The sequence below is a fragment of the Blennius ocellaris genome, assembly GCF_963422515.1.
Source record: "Blennius ocellaris genome assembly, chromosome: 11".
Classification (NCBI taxonomy): Eukaryota; Metazoa; Chordata; class Actinopteri; order Blenniiformes; family Blenniidae; genus Blennius; species Blennius ocellaris.
The window spans coordinates 18,030,310-18,048,383 of NC_137660.1; the positions used below are offsets into that span (position 1 = coordinate 18,030,310).

At 40.8% G+C, this 18,074-nt stretch overlaps 2 protein-coding genes across 3 annotated transcripts in view; one reads left to right on the forward strand and one right to left on the reverse strand.

The window, feature by feature from the left end:
- The window catches only part of igf1ra (insulin-like growth factor 1a receptor), a 78,557-nt gene extending 65,346 nt beyond the window's left edge, over positions 1-13,211 (forward strand). Inside the window, exons 13-21 of the mRNA XM_080504849.1 lie at positions 262-427; positions 545-647; positions 862-932; positions 1,026-1,255; positions 2,302-2,406; positions 2,626-2,785; positions 3,032-3,161; positions 5,331-5,465; positions 9,298-13,211. Of these exons, the coding sequence (XP_080360975.1) occupies positions 262-427; positions 545-647; positions 862-932; positions 1,026-1,255; positions 2,302-2,406; positions 2,626-2,785; positions 3,032-3,161; positions 5,331-5,465; positions 9,298-9,826 (1,629 nt within the window). The 3' untranslated portion in view covers positions 9,827-13,211. The remainder of the gene's footprint in view (positions 1-261; positions 428-544; positions 648-861; positions 933-1,025; positions 1,256-2,301; positions 2,407-2,625; positions 2,786-3,031; positions 3,162-5,330; positions 5,466-9,297) is intronic.
- Positions 6,336-17,106, reverse strand: pgpep1l (pyroglutamyl-peptidase I like). Of its 2 annotated transcripts, none has more exons than XM_080504844.1 (5): positions 16,950-17,106; positions 16,748-16,864; positions 15,950-16,176; positions 15,689-15,884; positions 6,336-6,453 (listed from the first exon to the last, which is right to left on the reverse strand). In XM_080504844.1, the coding sequence occupies exons 1-5, from the start codon at positions 17,037-17,039 to the stop codon at positions 6,358-6,360; spliced, it is 726 nt and encodes a 241-aa protein (XP_080360970.1). In that variant the 5' UTR covers positions 17,040-17,106; the 3' UTR covers positions 6,336-6,357. The 2 variants fall into 2 exon arrangements, with proteins under 2 accessions (XP_080360970.1, XP_080360971.1); XM_080504845.1 differs by lacking the exon at positions 6,336-6,453 and adding an exon at positions 13,457-15,251.
- Between the last annotated feature and the right edge of the window lie 968 nt (positions 17,107-18,074).

The following is an 18,074-nucleotide window of genomic DNA, read 5'->3' on the forward strand; positions in this document are numbered from 1 at the left end:
ATTTACTCTGTACTATAGAGCTCCAATATGTCAAATCACAAAAAGCATTTGTCTGGATGAGAACATTATAGAAAAACATATTCTCTGGATGAGGACATTACTTTATGGTGATAAGTAACTTCTTTTGCCCGACACTGGTTAAAAATTAAAAACAAGAAAAACAAACACAAGAAAGAACAGGCAATATTCAGCCTTACACTCTGTGTCTGACCTCGACCTTGTGCTGCGTTCGAGCAATAACCATCTGGTGTTTTCCTCCAGCCGGAGAAACAAGGGTGCGTGTCACGACAGCACTATCGCGAGTACAAAGGAGCCCGGCTTACCAACCTGGGCTCGGGAAACTACTCTGCCCGTGTGCGCGCCACCTCTTTGGCAGGGAACGGCTCCTGGACGGAGAGCGTGTCTTTCTACGTGCCTCCACCGACACGTAATGCAACACTTCTCCTTACGTTAAATCTGTGATTGGAAATTTGGCTGCCAATATGTGACGCCCTTTGGTCAGTGCTGTTCATTGTTTTGTTTTTTTCTTCTGTTTTCTGGACAGGAGAAGATAAAATCACCTTCTACTTGGTCATCATAATCCCCATTTTGGTGACACTTTTAATCGCCAGCCTGACCACCATCCTCTTCTTTGTCAACAAGAAAAGGCAAGTGTTCCATTAAGAGTTTCCACATTGCCAGGCAAAGTTTGTCTATTCTCCATGGTTTTTTCAGGCTATCACATTTTAATGACCAGTATAGTCCTAAATACGGTCAATATGTGTTGCCTTCCTTTACATTACCCTTTCCTATTGCAAATTACATATCGCTTCCACAGTCAGAGCTGCCTGCCGTCTAACTGAGCTGAGTTTGTGTTAACAGAAATAACGACAGGCTGGGGAATGGAGTCCTTTATGCATCTGTCAATCCGGAGTACATAAGTGCTGCTGAGAGTAAGTATATCCGATATCCTCTTGATTTTCTATCGTTTACATTTTATGGTGTGCTCATGCGTTGTTGACCTGCTTCCTCTGCTGCTGTGTCAGTGTACGTCCCGGATGAGTGGGAAGTGGCCAGAGAGAAGATAACCATGCACAAAGAGCTGGGCCAGGGCTCCTTCGGTATGGTGTACGAAGGCCTCGCGAAGGGAGTGGTCAAAGACGACCCTGAGACCAGGGTGGCCATTAAAACGGTCAACGAGTCGGCCAGCATGAGGGAGAGGATTGAGTTTCTGAACGAAGCTTCTGTCATGAAGGAGTTCAATTGTCACCATGTGGTAAGATGCGACGCCATTAGAAGGTTTTCTATCAGCAGGTCATGTGTGTTGAGAACTCCGGTCCGGGCTTCAGTCGAGCAGCTGCAGCCTGAGGAAGACTGTGTGTATTCTCTCATCCGTGTGATCACAGCGTCATTACCTACATTACGTACACGTGTTATAGATGTCCTCTCTACAAAGCTGCTGTTACAAACTTTTTAGTGAAGCGCTAAAAACCTAAACGCTCCATTCTTAAATTCAGCTTGAACCATTTGTAAGAGTTAAAGAGAAACGATTTCTTCAAATGCAGACATAAGATGGAAAAGGAACTCAATTTGTTCTAATGTCTGTTTCTTAGATTGTAAAATAAATTGACAGAGAAGGCAAAAAATAAGAACTATTTGAAGTGTAATTTTTTTTTTTTATTCTGCATTTTAATGTCCACTCTGTATCTCTGACAACTTTTTGCTTTTGAATTCCTACTTCATAAAATATAAATCTGATTGGTTTACTTCTTTGATTCTCATACGTTTGGAGCACTGTAGGGTCACAAAGAAATGAGAATATGACTTATAAGTGAAATTGCTGTGCATAATGCATGCAATACAGCTGCTTTGCTTTTATTTTCAAGCTGCCAGCCTTTTTCTTCCAATGTATGCCGCTCTTATTTGTGGGATTAACTTTCCCCAACATCAGTGTTAAAAGATTCAAATCACAGATAACAAACAACATAAAAAAAAGGTGACAGGTGTAGAGTGGAGGCAGTAACTTGTCAAAACCCTGTAAGATAAAAGAGATATGTTCCTATTGAGCAGAATTACTCAGACCTTCACAGTGTCCTAGTTTTCATGTGTGTCCCCCTGTTGAAAAATCAATTGCCCATCTTGGGTGTATGCCATAGCAGTACTTAAGGCTCTTTAAGAATGTTCACTTTTTACAATTCGATTTTAAGTATCTTTTCTCTTCCTGTGTTTGGACTACTTTATTCAGTGTATTGTGTGTTGTGGATTTGGGATGCAGCTTTTGCTTTATCCCAGCTGACCCGTGCTCTGTTGTGATGAATGCAGGTACGCCTCCTGGGCGTGGTCTCTCAGGGGCAGCCAACCTTGGTGATTATGGAGCTGATGACCCGTGGAGATCTCAAGAGCCACCTGCGCTCCCTGCGCAAAGAAGTAAGCAGCTTTCCTGAAATGCAGACACAGACACATACACACCCTTCATGCCTGTACTACATACAGAAAAGTACGGGTTGTGATATTTTTGTTATTTTGTTACACAGGTTCCCCGCTCTTTTTTTCTCTGCGAGTCCATCCTATATTTACACAACATCCGTGCTGCTTTATTCCGGACTGAACAACATTATAAAGCTCATTTCATCTTTTCTGCTGCAGAACTCCACCACCCAGGTCCTCCCCCCTCTCAAAAAGATGACTCAGATGGCCGGGGAGATCGCTGATGGCATGGCGTACCTAAATGCCAACAAATTTGTCCATCGAGATCTGGCCGCCAGGAACTGCATGGTGGCAGAGGACTTCACTGTTAAGATTGGAGGTAAGTCAAGTTAATAACATGCCTTCAGCCTCCTCAAGGTTGCTCAATGCTGAACTCGCTCCGCCGGCCTTGAGAATAAGTGTTTGGATTTCACTGAGTGCCTGAGGCAGTGGAGTCCTAATGTAGATGGACAGAGGGGGGGAAGGAGGTGAGGGGGAGCGATGAGCTCTCTGGAGCATCCTCTCCCACACACAGTGAGTGATTTATAGTGGTTTTCCCAACCTCTCTTCTCATTTCTGTCTTCAGATTTTGGCATGACCAGAGATATTTATGAGACGGATTACTACCGAAAAGGAGGGAAAGGCCTGCTGCCCGTCCGCTGGATGTCTCCCGAGTCGCTCAAAGACGGCGTGTTCACTACAATGTCTGATGTCTGGTATGAGAACACGTGTCTCTCACACGCACAAAAAAAAACGCCATTATACATGTGTGGACCTGCTCTAATCCAGGGGGCTTGCTGTATGTTTCAAAAACCGCGTGCATATTTTTGTGTTCTTGTACATGTTGGTATTCTAAAACAGTTCATGCTATAGGGTCAAAACTGTAAAAATGTACAGATTATTTTACACCACAACCTTTTTTTTTCTTCTTACTTTACTGTCTGAACATGCATGTCCTGCCACGACAGCTAGTATTTCCTAAACCATCAAAATCTTTGCTTTCTGGCAGCTTCTTTGGAAATTCCATTTGCAATAACAGAATAGTAAAGGCCAGGAATATTTTATCCTTCCTTTTCTTTCTTTCTTTTTTTCTTTTTTTTTAAAAGGAAAGGATTCAAGGATTCTCAGACACATTTTTTTACTACTTGGGAAAGAACACGTGTTTACTAGCTCCCTGCATGTTTTTGTTTCCTTACTCAAATTGTCCCACGGGTCAGTCTCTACGAGTGGGCTTAAACTGCTCCAGATGTTCTTAAATTAGAGGCTGCAGTGCCAGCACAAACCCACCTCCACATTCTGTGTACTATATCTCCCTCTTTGATGTTGCACAGAAGTTTGGTGTTGGACAAACCCACTCCAGCCTAAATGAGGAGGTGACTTTGTGGACGCTCTAAACAGAAAACCAGTGCCCTCACTTATATGCAGCGTTAGTTCTGTGTGTGTGTGTGTGTGTGTGCGTGTGTGTGTCTGTGTCTGTGTCTGTGTGTGTGTGTGCGTGTGCGTGTGCGTGTACGTGTACGTGTGTATGCCACATGGACATGTGACAAAGTAAACAAATAACTAACTGTGGTCTGTTAGTTTGGTGAAAAAGTTTCCTGAATTGCCCCAACATGATGTCAGAGCAGTGTGACCTGAGGAGATTTCTGCTGGGAAGATTTCAGACCGAAACTGGTTCTAAAGTTACGAAATCATGTGATTCGCTCACTGGAGCCGACTTCAGGTCGAAGGATGAAGTCGTATTTGTGGGTGGTGAGGTGGAGGGCTATACATCAGGGCTTTTCCTAGCTCATATATTCAAAAATGAATATCTGAGCAGGGTATAATGCATATATCCCAAAAGAAGTAATTAGTAGTAAAACAATATATACCCTGGAGAGGTTGCCAGTCCATCACAGGGCAAATAGAGTCAGACAATCGGAGAGATACACACATTTAAGGGTATCGTATTTGTGTGAACAAATAATCTAACAAGACTTTTGTTTGAAGCCAGAGTTCCCAGAGAAAACCAATGCAAAGGGAGAACATGTACATGTTACACAGAAAACCCTGAACCCGTAATAAAAATAAGTGTTATATTAAACTAAATCAAATTGGACTATTCTCATGACATAAATTTACCCTTTTGAGCGGTTAAGCTTGATGTCACACTGTCTTCCTTTATCTTCTGTTTAAGTCTCCAGCTGATTAGATTAGTGTGTTGATTTAAATCCATTTTTAATTTTGAACATTTAGATAGAGAAATGATAATATTACACATCAGACACATTTTTTTTGTACTTTTAAAACAATATATACACTCTGATTTCACCATATTGAACCTTTAGGAAGTGAAGCACATTTCTTTTTGATAGGGTGTGTAAAAACTAAACAGAAGAGAGTGTTTTGTGGTTAAAAGTGATTTTTTTTTGTGTGTTTTTCCCCCCCCCCACTGGTTTTAAATGACTTGTCATGGTGAACAATTAGCCTTTCAACACTTCACACTTTCAACATGACGGACAGCATGAAATGGGATTTTATAAACCTGTAAGATAAAATATGCCTCTGGATTAAACTATTAAAAAAAAACTTATTTTTGTGAAGATCCAGCCAGCCAGGGGTCAAACAGAGGACTGGCTCAGGGCGTTTTTGTTCACGAGGATCACACCGGAGCCAACTTGCATACCATATTGTATTGAGTAATTGATTGCAAATCAATTTTCCCACTTTGTCATGAAGATTTATAGATGCGACATTTAATCAGACGTAGTGAAATGTTCTTCGAGATATGACTTACTGAGGGATTAAACTTTGTCTTGCGTCCTATCAAATGTAAACAGTACTGACGGAAGCTTGGATAAGAGACAACAACACATTACATGAATGTGTGTTCTCATCTCTTGTTGCAGGTCATTCGGAGTCGTACTTTGGGAGATCGCCACCTTAGCGGAGCAGCCTTATCAGGGCATGTCCAACGAACAAGTGCTGCGCTTCGTCATGGAGGGAGGACTCTTGGACAAACCTGACAACTGCCCCGACATGCTGTGAGTTGTTTTCTATGAGTTGTCAACAATTGTGTAATACTGTACATTGAAGACCTTCGTGTTTCTCTTGCAAAAGCCCCAAAGGATGTATTGTTTTATCCTTGACTGCCTCCGCCCGGCACGTCTTCTGCCCCATTAATATTTTGAACAGCGTCTATTTTAGGTTGTGGTTCAGAATGTGTAGGCTATCATGTGTGTTGATGTTGATTCGGAGCCAAAACGCAGGCTGACATTAACGTCACAGGTTAAATGTAGCGCGTTGACGACATGGTCTCGGTGGTCAGCTGGCGGTGAGAAGCCTCCTCACCCGTCAGCTTGAGCCCATAGAAGGGATGCCACGGCGAGCGTGTGAAAGATGCAACTCATTCCAGCTATGGAGATGGTGTCCGTCCATCTGCCAAAAGAACGAGAGCGACAGGAATAATTTATCTATTTATTTACAATCCTTTGATGAGTCAACCAGGCCATTAAAGAAAACAGAACAGCTGTCACGTCAACATGCATGCTGCATATATGCAATTCTGCTCTCTCCCCCTGACCTCAACAAGAAGGCATTTTGCACTCTCCAATCCCGCTCTCCATGGCTGACCTCACCTTAGAGAGAGAGAGAGAGAGAGAGAGAGAGAGAGAGAGAGAGAGAGAGAGAGAGAGAGAGAGAGAGAGAGAGAGAGAGAGAGAGAGAGAGAGAGAGAGAGAGAGAGAGAGAGAGAGAGAGAGAGAGAGATGTGTTGTGTTGTGCAGACACAAACCTCTGGTTTCTATGGCAGCCTGACTGTTTTGTCCTGATTACAGGAGTGTGTGGATTGTGTTACAGAGGTGGTGGTGTGGTGGTGGGGATGATGGTGGAGGGAGGGGGTTCAGCCTCCCGGTCTGTAAGCGGCACACAAGGGAGTCAGGCCACTGCTGATGGTCGCCCCTGCTGCAGTGACTTAATGGAGATTTCCAGACGAGTGGCGAAGTGTAGTGAAGCCAGACATTCATACAAAGCCTGAATGGAAGGATACAAAAAGTGGAAGTGGGCAGAATAGTGCACAGTGGGATGACTCATATTTGGAGCGCTTTGAATGCTTCCTCCTTGTACTGTCTTTCTCAGGTAGCTGTGGGTCATTGATTGGATGTCCCATGTTTCTGTCTCTAGTTTCCGACAGACAAAAGTGCATTCTTCCTCGCAGGGTTTGTTGAAAATAAAATGCAGTCTCTAATCATGTTAAACATTGTGATTTCCTGTGGAATGTGCAGTATCACTTACAGCGCGATTGTGCGTCAAGGCTTCACCACATCGTGGACATGTGTTCGAGTTTTTGTTGTTTTGTTTCAAGTGAATTTCTTGTAGATTATGTCTTTACCATAATTGTTTTGTTGTTGTTGACTGTTCTATACTCATTGTGTCTGTTTTTGATTTTGCAAAGCTTTTCTGGCTCTTCTCCTCAGATAAACTATGGCCATGTGTCCACTCTCTTGTAATAAACACAGTTTTAACACAAACATTCACAGATACAAGTAACAATCACCATTTATTTATCCCAAAGATTCAAGATCTGCTTCTTGACAAAGTGTGTAGCCATGTATAAGAATTTGACTCCGGCTCAAATTAGCGGCCACCAAAGCAGTGCAGTTGGCAACATAAGAGAGGCACATTATATCATACAGAACGGTAAATAAAAATATCCATCTATGAAGTTAGAATTTAAAGGAACACACACAACTATGGCTGGTATCTCAGACGCTGTCTTCATTCACCAATAGTTGTTGCTCACTCAGTCAAACTGTATCGATACTGTATTTTGGCAACAATAAAACGTCCTGTTCTGTAACAAAGTGTGATAGGATGAGTCACCTTTGGCTGTCTAACCAAAGGCTGCACATGCTTTGTCACACCAAGTAAGAATTTTGGCTGATGCTGGAATTTCTAATATTTTTGGAATGTATAGGCAATAAAAACTGTGAATCTTCTGTTCGCCAAATCTGCTCAGGCTTTATAAAGAGATTGTGATTGTCAAGAAATTATCTGGTTTTATGCCAAAAAAAAATGACCATTTGAGTTCCTCCCTATTACACCTATGATGAATTTAGACCTAAAAGAAGAGGCTTTCCTTGACACCCACATTTTTCGCGCTGTTGCCTTTTCTCCCACTCCAAAGCTCTCTGGTACTCCCCAGGACGGAGACGAGATCACGTCACACCTTGAAAACCACTGTGCTAAATCAAAAGTGTGGAAATAGGTACATAAAGACAAAATATTGAGAAAGTTGAGGCACAAAGAAAACAAAAATCCTCTTTGGCTTGAAGAACAAGGGACATCAGTCGTGTTGTGGCTCTTACTCAACACATAGTGTGTACCGCTCACGAACCACTGTGAGCAGAGACGGACTACTAAACTGACAGGCGAAATGTAAGTTAATTAAGCGTAACGGAAATAACAAGTGTCATGTCTGCCATGACTGGCGAAACGTTGACGAGAAGTCAAGATTTACTGCAGTGTTTGTTCTCTAAATTTGCTTCGACAAGCCCCATGCTCGGCAGCAGATGGCGGGGGAAGAGTTTTCAGGGGGCTGGACTTTGCAGACAGGTTACTCGGGTACGTCGGCCCGGCTCCAAGCATTACACGTCTTTTCATGGGAGGTCTCTGCTGCCTGGGTTTGGACATCTGAACGTCAACTTTGAAACACTTCCTGCTGCACCTCCGACAAACAAGTCAGAACGCTCCCCTTCCTCTCCCCGACTGCTTCGGACTATAAGACGAAGCACGTGCTTACTCGTAATTCTGTGTGGAAGAGAGCTGGCAGTCAGCTGCAAAACTTGTTATAAGACGGCAAAGAGAGCACTGGGAAAGACCAAAAAAATAAAAGAGGGAACAGCAAGAACAGAGCAGGGATGGCTGAGGTGTTTATGTCAGGGAGCCTTGGAGAGTATTCTTAGCTTGTTTGTGTATAATTGAAGTTGTGGCATGTGGTGCAGCGCCACACAAAACTGTAATAATTCTCCCTTTTTATGATGTTGTTTTGACATTCTCAAAGCTCGGTCACTGGCCTGGCACAGTGGCCTTAGTATAATTTACTGCCCTGCTGACTACACTCAACTGATCTTTCTGCATGTTTTTGATGGTGGAAGAAAAATACCTATTAGAATTTAATTGAGCTGCCATTGAAATTGGTTTTGGTCTTAGAGGAATAAATGATCTATGAATATCCACACGTTTTTAAAGTCTTACATAGATCTACATGCGTTTAGTTTTTGTTTGAACCTGTCAATAAATCTGCATGAAGTTACATCATAAAGGAAAAAAGGTTCAGATTTATCAAGTTTACTTTTCCCATTACCATCCAGATACAGAGATCCCCCGCAACATGTGCAATAGAAATTCAAAACTGGTTAAGGTGAATGTTACATTTTACATGGTAGTTAACTTTGCAGCATTATGACACCATGTGCATCTGTTAGTCTTGAGCAACAGTGAACCAAGTTTAAACATTAGTATCTACTGACACCTGCTGGTGAGGAGCAAGAAACTCTTTCCATGGACGTGATTTTTTTATTTTTTTATTTACTGGATTAACAGGATTTACTTAGAATCAATGCCTCTGAAAATGTGCATTGGAGTTTTTTTTACAGAACTTTTTTTTTTTTTCTGAAGAAAACTTCCATTATTTGTCAGTTCTTCAAAATGACTGAACAGTGTCTGTGACAGGCTGATACAAACTTGTCTGTGATGAGATGGTCGCATTGTGGGAAGTCATAATAGTTTTATTTTATTTTTGGGAATATTATATCGGCTGAAAACCGATCTTGAATGAACAGTCTAAGACTTTTATCTTCTGTGTGTCACCTCCAGGTTTGAGCTGATGAGGATGTGCTGGCAGTACAACCCTAAGATGCGTCCAGCCTTCCTGGAGATCATCAGCAGCATCAAAGACGAACTGGACCCTCCCTTCAGGGAAATGAGCTTCTTCTACAGTGAGGAGAACAAGCCCCCGGACACCGAGGAGCTGGACATGGAGGTGGAGAACATGGAGAACATTCCACTGGATCCTGCATCCACGCGGCAGCCATGTGCCGCTGTCGTTGTTTCCTCGTCTGGGTGCGCAGGCGCCACGCCGCCTCCTAATCCCCAGCAGTTATCCCCCATGCAAGGCCCGAGTACACCACTATTGGGACCTGTCTCCCCCTCCCCCCCGGGCCCAGTGGCCTCCGCCTTGGCGTCTCCAGGGCAAGCCTTGGACAAGCACTCAGGACACGTTTCGGCCAATGGGCCCGTGGTGGTACTGCGGCCAAACTTTGATGACCTCCAACCCTATGCACACATGAACGGGGGCAGAAAGAACGAACGGGCGCTACCACTGCCCCAGTCATCGGCCTGCTGATATCAGACCAGCTCCTCCTTCTCCTCTCACACAGGGTAACTCAAACCTCTCCTCTCTCGCTTACCGAGGGATGGGTGAGGTGAGAAATACTTTCTTCTACTGTGTGCCAGTAGATGGTGTCTCCACTCCTTTAACGTCAAACACAAACTCCAAGAAAAAAAGAAAAGAAAAGAAAAGATAAAGGCAGAGACTAGCTGAAACATTTGGAGTTTTGTGGCTCAGACTCAACACTGGGGAACTCCATCCTGCACAGCCTGTATTTCCGTTTTTGTTGCATAAAAGTCAGACAAGAAGGAAAACAATGCAGGCATGTATCCTGACTTACAGATTTTTCTCATGAACTTCAAGAAAATTATGTTTGTTTGTTTTTTTTTTAGCATATCTGCCAGCAAAACCAACAGAAGAGCACTTTTTCCTGATGATTTCAGAGAGGATGCGATGGATATTTTAGTGTATATTTATACGAAACACACCATTCTCTCCACGATGTGGTATCGCTCCATTTCTGACGTGACTTTCCAAGAAAATGACTTTGTTACTTTGAGCTGAACGGCTGAAGTTGTGTGACGATGCCTCTATTAGTAAGTTTGGACTAAGATCATTGTTTCATTTTGCTATCGATATTTTGTATGAGATCCCGTCGAGTGTGGGTCAAAAGTGGTGGGAGGGCCTATTTTGTATCTGCCAAACTATTGCCAAATCGAGCTTTCCTCTTCAGTTTCATGCAGGTGTCCCTTCATGTTGAAGGCTGTGATTCAGAGTTAAAGTCTGTCTGGACAATCTTACCCCAATAGTCTGGTGGTTCCTTAAATAGTCATCAAAAAGCTGCCTGTCAGGGAGTTGCAGGATGGAACACAGCAATTGTCAGTTTGTTTATTTATTTTTTTTAATTATTGAAAATGATCAATGTGAAACCACTAGCCTGATCATACCATTGTTTTGGAACACAATTGTATCGCTTTAAAGTCCCAAAGCCCCGGTTTCAGTATTAATTGGGATTGTCAACAAACACAATCCATGAAGAGAAACCTGAGCGGACAGTCATTGTAATTCCATTTTTTTTTTTTTTTTTTTAAATCTGGTCATCATTTAACTGGCTAAAACTTTAAAGCAGTGGTTTTCAAAATGTGGGTCGTGTCTCCTTCTCGGGGGCAGTGGAGAGCTTCAGAGGGGGCGGAGCAGCAGGAAAGATCTGGAGGGTCAGGGGAATGCCTTTTCCCAGTATGTTTTTTTTTCTTATAAGTTTTGAGAAGGAATCATGATACAAGAAAGAAATGAAAAGTAGAACAAATAATTTTATAAAAAAAAAAAAAAATTATTACGATAAAATCACTGGGACCATTTAACCAAAAATGACTACTTGCGTGAGTGAGACAAAGCACGTGCAGCGTGACAGTTGGAGGGCGCAATGTGGTTGAGGCGGAGGACGACTCATCCTCTCACACTTTGAAAACCCCCGATGTCGAGCATGAATATTCAATTTCAAGACATTCAAAATTGCTGTGATTTTGTCACACGACTACATTAATTGAGAATGAAAACTAAAATGTATGCTGTTTCGAGGCTAATCATAACTTAAATTCTCACCCACCCCCTATGTCAATTCACTTTCCCTTTATCACTTTCATCCTTCAAACATTTGCAGGATGAAGTTTGACTTTACTCTGCGAGCTCTGAATCACAGCCTCAGTCTGTTTTTACTTTAGTTAAAAAAAAAAAGAAGAAGAAGAAACATTTAAAAACATCAAAAGCGTCAGACATCTCACACTGCGATGCGCTGAACGTCAGTTACAACCGTATGGCTTTCTCCACTTTGATTTCCTCAACCGCCCCTTTTCTTTGTAAATTTGTTTGTTTTCATGTGGAAGGCGAACGCTGTTCGCTGATACTGCTGTTTAAATTAAATGGCACCAAATAAACACCGCAGCAAACCTGAGGCATAAAAACCAGAAGCTGTTGGATCAGATTTCAGTAGCTGGAAGACAGTTCACAGGAGGTCTCTTTTAGAATAGGCATTTGTTTCTCGCTACTTCGAACACATATAAAGGTCTTACAGTTGTATTTTTTGACTGTTGGATCGTTTTTATACACATCATTGGTTTTGTCACTTTTTTAAACCTTTCTAACGGTTACAATGTTTGCCTCTATGTCTGTACAGAACAAAGCTGCTATTTTATTCTTTTTTTCCTCTTTTAGATTTCACACACACACGCACACACACACACACACACACACACACACACACACACACACACACACACACACACACACACACACACACACACACACACACACACACACACACACACACACACACACACACACACACACACACACACACACACACACACACACACCCTTCAGGTTTCAGGTTTGGTATTTTATGGTCTCCACTAGTCCATTTCTAAAAGTCCTCCAACTTTGTTTAAAAAATAAATAAATAAATAAAAATAAAACAAAACATTTCTCCGAGAGGTATTCTGTAACACTACTTTTTTTCATTGCCTTTTATTTTTTTTGCAATGTTACTTTCTGTATTTGTTTTGTGGATGTCTTTATTATTATTATTATTATTATTATTATTATTATTATTTGGAATGGACACCTTAGCTCTCTGTGTGAGCGTGTACTTTCTGCACCCTTTTTGTACTTGTTGTCTAGCACTGCGCCTAGTGTTGTGCTCTAGGTGCGACTCAATCTCAGGTCAAAAGTAAAGGCTTTGCTTTCTCCACACATTCTCATAATCATCCTGTACTTGTCTCACTTTACTCCTCAACCCGCCTTTCTCCAGTCTGTATCAGGTTGTGTTGAATCGAATAGTGCTCTCTCTCTCTCTCTCTCTCTCTCTCTGTTTCCATTTGCCCCCACAAGATATCTACTTTACACCAGATCTGGCAATTTTAACCCATCCATTTCCTGCCTCTTCTCGAGTAAATAGGGCCAATTTGGGTTGTCTCGTTTGCCTTAATTATGCCAGCCATCTTTTTTTTTTAGGGGGGGGGGTTCCCTCCAATTTGTTAAAGCACAACACAACACCACTTCTGTTAACATCACTTCCTCCGACTGAGTACGCTCGCTTCAAGCTTATTATTCCTCTTCATAATCATTGCTTCTGAAAAACCAAATAAAGGATGGGTTAAAGTCCAGTGAAGGGAACAGATTTCAATGTCATGAATGGAAAGGTCTTAAAATGGCTGATTAGTGAAAGTGTTTTGAAGGATTTGTCCTCATGTTGCCTAGTGATTTTTTTTTTCTCTCCTTTTTTTTTTCTTTTCTGTAGGAGTGTTATTTATTTATTTTTTTATTTTCCTTTTGTGATATCAGTTTAAATCACTGTATAAATGCCCCATTTGATTCAGTATAAAGTTGGATTTTTTTGTATGCATTTTCTTTGGTGTCATGACTGGGGGAACTTAAACCTGTTTTATTTTTTTTTTTTTTTGGATTTTTTGCCCATCAAGCATTTATCTACCTCACTCTTTTTAAATGCATGTATGGAAAATTAGATACATCTCACCTTTTCTCATCAGTAACGTCACCCAGAGCAACAAAACCCACAGGGATCTAGATAAACCTCACAAAGTAGAGTGGGCCATCACACGAGAAGAGGAAGAAGTGTTTTGGAATGAATCCAGCATGTTCATACAAGACCCAAGGTCTTCTGGAAACAAAAAAAAAAAAGTTTCTATATCATAGATTACAAAGAAACGGGACAGCGTGTTGCGCAACATTGATGGCAGTGTCCAATGCAGTTCATCTACGCAGCTGGATATTTATATGAGGAACATTGTATGAACTTACACTGTACTATTACTAAATGGTGGCAGTCTTTTAAGCCTTGTAAAACAGTTTATAATCGGATAGATGGCTAGGACTACACATTCAAAAAACAAACAAACAAAAAAAACACTTGCTTTACATTTAATGTTACAAACTGAACCCATTGAAACACAAAAATCTGAACATTTTATGTGCAAATGTCATTATGTAAATGGCAAAAAAAAAATTATACGAGAAATATTTTAAAAGGGAAATGTTCACCTTCACAACACCAGGAGTGAGAAGCTGTTTACCTGCAGTATGACATTGCACATGTTAGGTTTATTCCGTACGAAGTGATGACACTCGTAACAAAAACTATACAGGCTCATTATGTAGAATCGCGGATATTTCTGTACTTTCTACACAAAGCGGTTATGGAGAACACAGCAGCCCCTGAAAGGACAAACTTCAATGGAGGAAAAATACTGTCATCAAGATCGTTGGTTTTGTTAATTCGTATCATTGTGATTTAAAGATCGTCATTATTTCGCCTGTGAGTTTTTAATGCAGAATGCCACAACTTCCCAACTCCACTAACCTCCTGCGCAAATTTTTAAATGCTGGCTCAGCCCGATGACTGGATCTTAAAAAATTTTTTTTACCAAAATAAAAATTAGAAGACAGCAGAAAAATGTATTTTGGAAGTATATTACTTCAAACAATAAACCTCTTTATATGTTTTGGATTTATTTCACATGAACATAATCTTTTTTTTTTTTATTTCCTTTATCATTTCAGTTTATAACTGATAAAAATCAACACCGCATTTTTTCAAAACATTAGCATATTTCATCAACTCTTGTGATTTTTTTGTGAACGATTGACTTTCAATGATATACATTTTGTTTGGACGCACCTGTTTTGTCACCAAAAATGTTACACACACACACACAAGGTGGAAAAAGTAGCTTCTACAGCTCCAATATCTTCATCAAGCCTCGGCTCTGCCTGTAACTAAGAGTGATGGTGGTTATTCCAATCTATTAAAGCCTATTAAAATGTCATTCAAAAGGCAATAATAATAATAACAATATGAATGTGAGGAAACTTCTGATGTGAAAATTGGTGCTATATACGAGCAGGATTTAGGATTTAAAAACCAATCAAACAGTGAATCGTGTTTTCGATAGAGGAACAGTTGGAGTGCTGCTGAATTATTGACATAGAAATGACCACTGACAAGCAAACAGCTTGATGAGTTGCTTAACATATCTGTGCATTTCTGTCTTTCCAGTTCGGATGTATCATAACCATATTTGACTTCTGAGAGTAGACATGTTGTCAGGTGAATAACTGTTGAACTACTTTAGCTTGCTATTAGAAACTCCCAAACCTGTCGAAGCTACAGCATTTACAATAAGCGTGTGGACACACTACGTAGGACAGGCATGTTGCATAGATTACGGGTAGTCATGGCAACGGCGACATGATTAGCAAGCAACAATAGTTTACAACTTCGCGACCGGATGCTTTTTGCTTCACTTGAGACTTCCGGCTTAAATACACAGCAACCCACTGAAAAATCATCTTCATCCTTTGAACTCTTCAGAATGTTTCTTCATGAAGACGTCAGGTTCACGGAGGGTGCACCAGTGCATTCAAACTGCAATAAGTTTGAGGTCAATCATTATCATGCCTCTGTGTTTATGGTTTGCATTCCTTTTACCTTCTTGAGGGGGCCTTGTTCTACTATTATAATTTTATTGCTTTCACAAAATCTGAGTGTTTACTTGATGATTGAGGAAAGAAATAATACAAAAAAAAAAAAAAAAATCACTAGACTGTCTTCTTTTAAGCTCTGTATCTGAGGCCTCAAAGTTTTTTTCACAACTATAGTTGAGACGGTGTATTTTTGACATGCTGTCTCCAAATGTGTTTCGGAGAAATTCTTGTATTTTTCTTTTTTTTTTTCATGAAATTTTCAATAAATAAACGAATGAGAAGCATTGTTTTTTTTGGTAATTTTTTTTGTCCATTCACATCACTGAGTGATTTGCTGCTGATGTGGCGTGAAATGTGCAGACAACAATAAGGATCTACCTCTCTCTGTCCGCAGCTCTTCAGGCAGGTTTCTGAAGGGTTCTCCAGCTGATGGAGCATGCTCTGTATGAGGGCCTGCAGAAGTGGAACGAGTCTCTCAGCGGAGGCCAGGCTGCCGGCTGATGGTACGTGAACAAGAGCCGCTCTCCTCTGACCGTGATACAGTGAGCAGTAATATGTAAAGTCACACAGGTATCTGGGAACGAGAGGGAGAAATAGCTCATGCTGTCAAAACCTCTGTGAACAGAAAGAGAAGCCTACCTGCCAGCATCCCTGGAAGAAATCACTTCCATCCCAGGCTGTCTGAAATGCTTGGAGACCCTCCTCATGTCGATGATGGAGTCCAGATTTTCCGGCCCCGCTTGAATGCAGCAGTGACTCTCAGGGCAGAAGCCACACACATCTCTGTCTCTGTATCCACTGTTCTTCCCTCTTTGCTCCAACATGACGATGCTGGAACCTCTGGCTACACCCAGATGCACAGCAAACTGCAGAACACGCACACAAGCGCAGAGAATGAATTATTTAACGTCCTACAACCAAACCGAATGAGTTTGAGAAGGAAGGGTGAGTATTGTGCGTCACTGTTATGGGGTTCATTAACAGAAAGCCTGCATTTCTGAAGGCATTTTGCAATATACTGCAATGACATAGAGTAATTGGATTGAATATCCTCCTCTTGAGCTACTTTAGATTATGTGTATTAAATCTCCACTACCGGTTTGAATTAGATTATTCCTTTGTAATCGTTTTATTGCATCTGTACATCAATATACATGCTTTAATAATTGGCATAACAAGTTATTTTCCTATAATGACTGAAGGTGTCCAGATCCATCTACATGTACCTTAATTTCATCTCTCCTCTAAAGCCTATTACAGACGTTCAAGCCTCTCTTATAGTCATTCCATACAGCTATTGCATTGTATATTTATAGAATGACTCCAACACTTTAGCCAGCTTTTGTAGATTAACCTAAAAAATTAATCCAAACTGAAAAAGAAATTCACTGTATCATTCATGGGTGGTTTATGCAGATATAAAGACCTTATTCTTACCTTTGGGTGAAGAGTTTGCCACAGATCGGCCACAATTTGCTTGGATTTAACATAATTTACTGGTAGCTCTTTGATGTAAACATCAATCTTCTTTCCCAGCCCGACTAACTTCAACCCCTACAACAATTTGTACAGTTTATTATATTGAAGCAATGCAAAAAATAGTAACACTGCCACCCAAAAGGAGTCTTGTGGACATTACCTGAGCTACTTTCCAGCTGGGATTCACCAAGAACTCTCTGAAAGGTCCAAACCCTGGAATTGAAGTATACCAATCACAATGCGGCCGCATATTGACTCACTAACACAGACTATTTTACCTGTAATAACCACAGTTTCGCTCTCAGTCATAGTGCAGCCGAGTTTGAAAAGTCGGGAGTAAACAGTTACAAACCCTTAAACTACGCAACACATCACATGCTAATTTGGTCCTCGCAATTAAGTTATTTGTCCAGCTGGAGGCGCCATCCTCTGATAAACCAGGAGCTGCTGGAGCAGTGAGGCATTCAGGGGCCTCGTGGAAACTTTACAACCAACTGTAAAAGTGGGTACATAAGACTTTCTCTGAATTAGTCGTATTTATAAAGTGATGCCAGACATTTGGATTTAAACACAGTCAATTCACTCAATATGTCAGATACAATATCTATATGTTCTATTTATATGCAAAATCCCATCAAAGAAAATCACAGTTGCAATATCAATCAGCCAAAACACACATTTCTTAACAAAGAAGCAGCGTTAAAGTGTCTGTCTGTAACACTATTTTCTCTTGTTGGTCTGTCTGTACAATAACCACTTGATCCATATCATCTTATCCTTTTTTAAATGAAAATAATTAAATAAATCTCATAGCATGCACTTCTACACTTCACCACAGTGAGGAAAAAAATGTTTGTTTGATATTATTGTTCATTCAATTGCCTAACATGAGAGAACTGTGAAAATACATCTGACTACAAAAATACAGCATCCAAATTTAACTTATCTTCAATTACAAACCTCTCATATAAACTTGAGAGGAAAATAGATTTTTATCATTGCAAACTATTTATGGCAGAGCTGTTGGAATGAATAAAATTAGAATGTGAAAGAACTATGAGGTGTTTTTTTAATCAAATCTCACTGTGATTAATGTTACTTCACCAGCAGACCAGACAAAGCACATCAACTAATTTCGATGAGTTATATTTCATAATCAAAGTAGCTCTTAAGCATTGATAGTAAAAGTCAAACAGCAAATACAGTTAAGTAAATGTATGTGCAGTTGTTAGTAGCCTCCTGTGACAATCTTCTAGAGTTTGGATCCAGGCTGGGATTTCCTGTG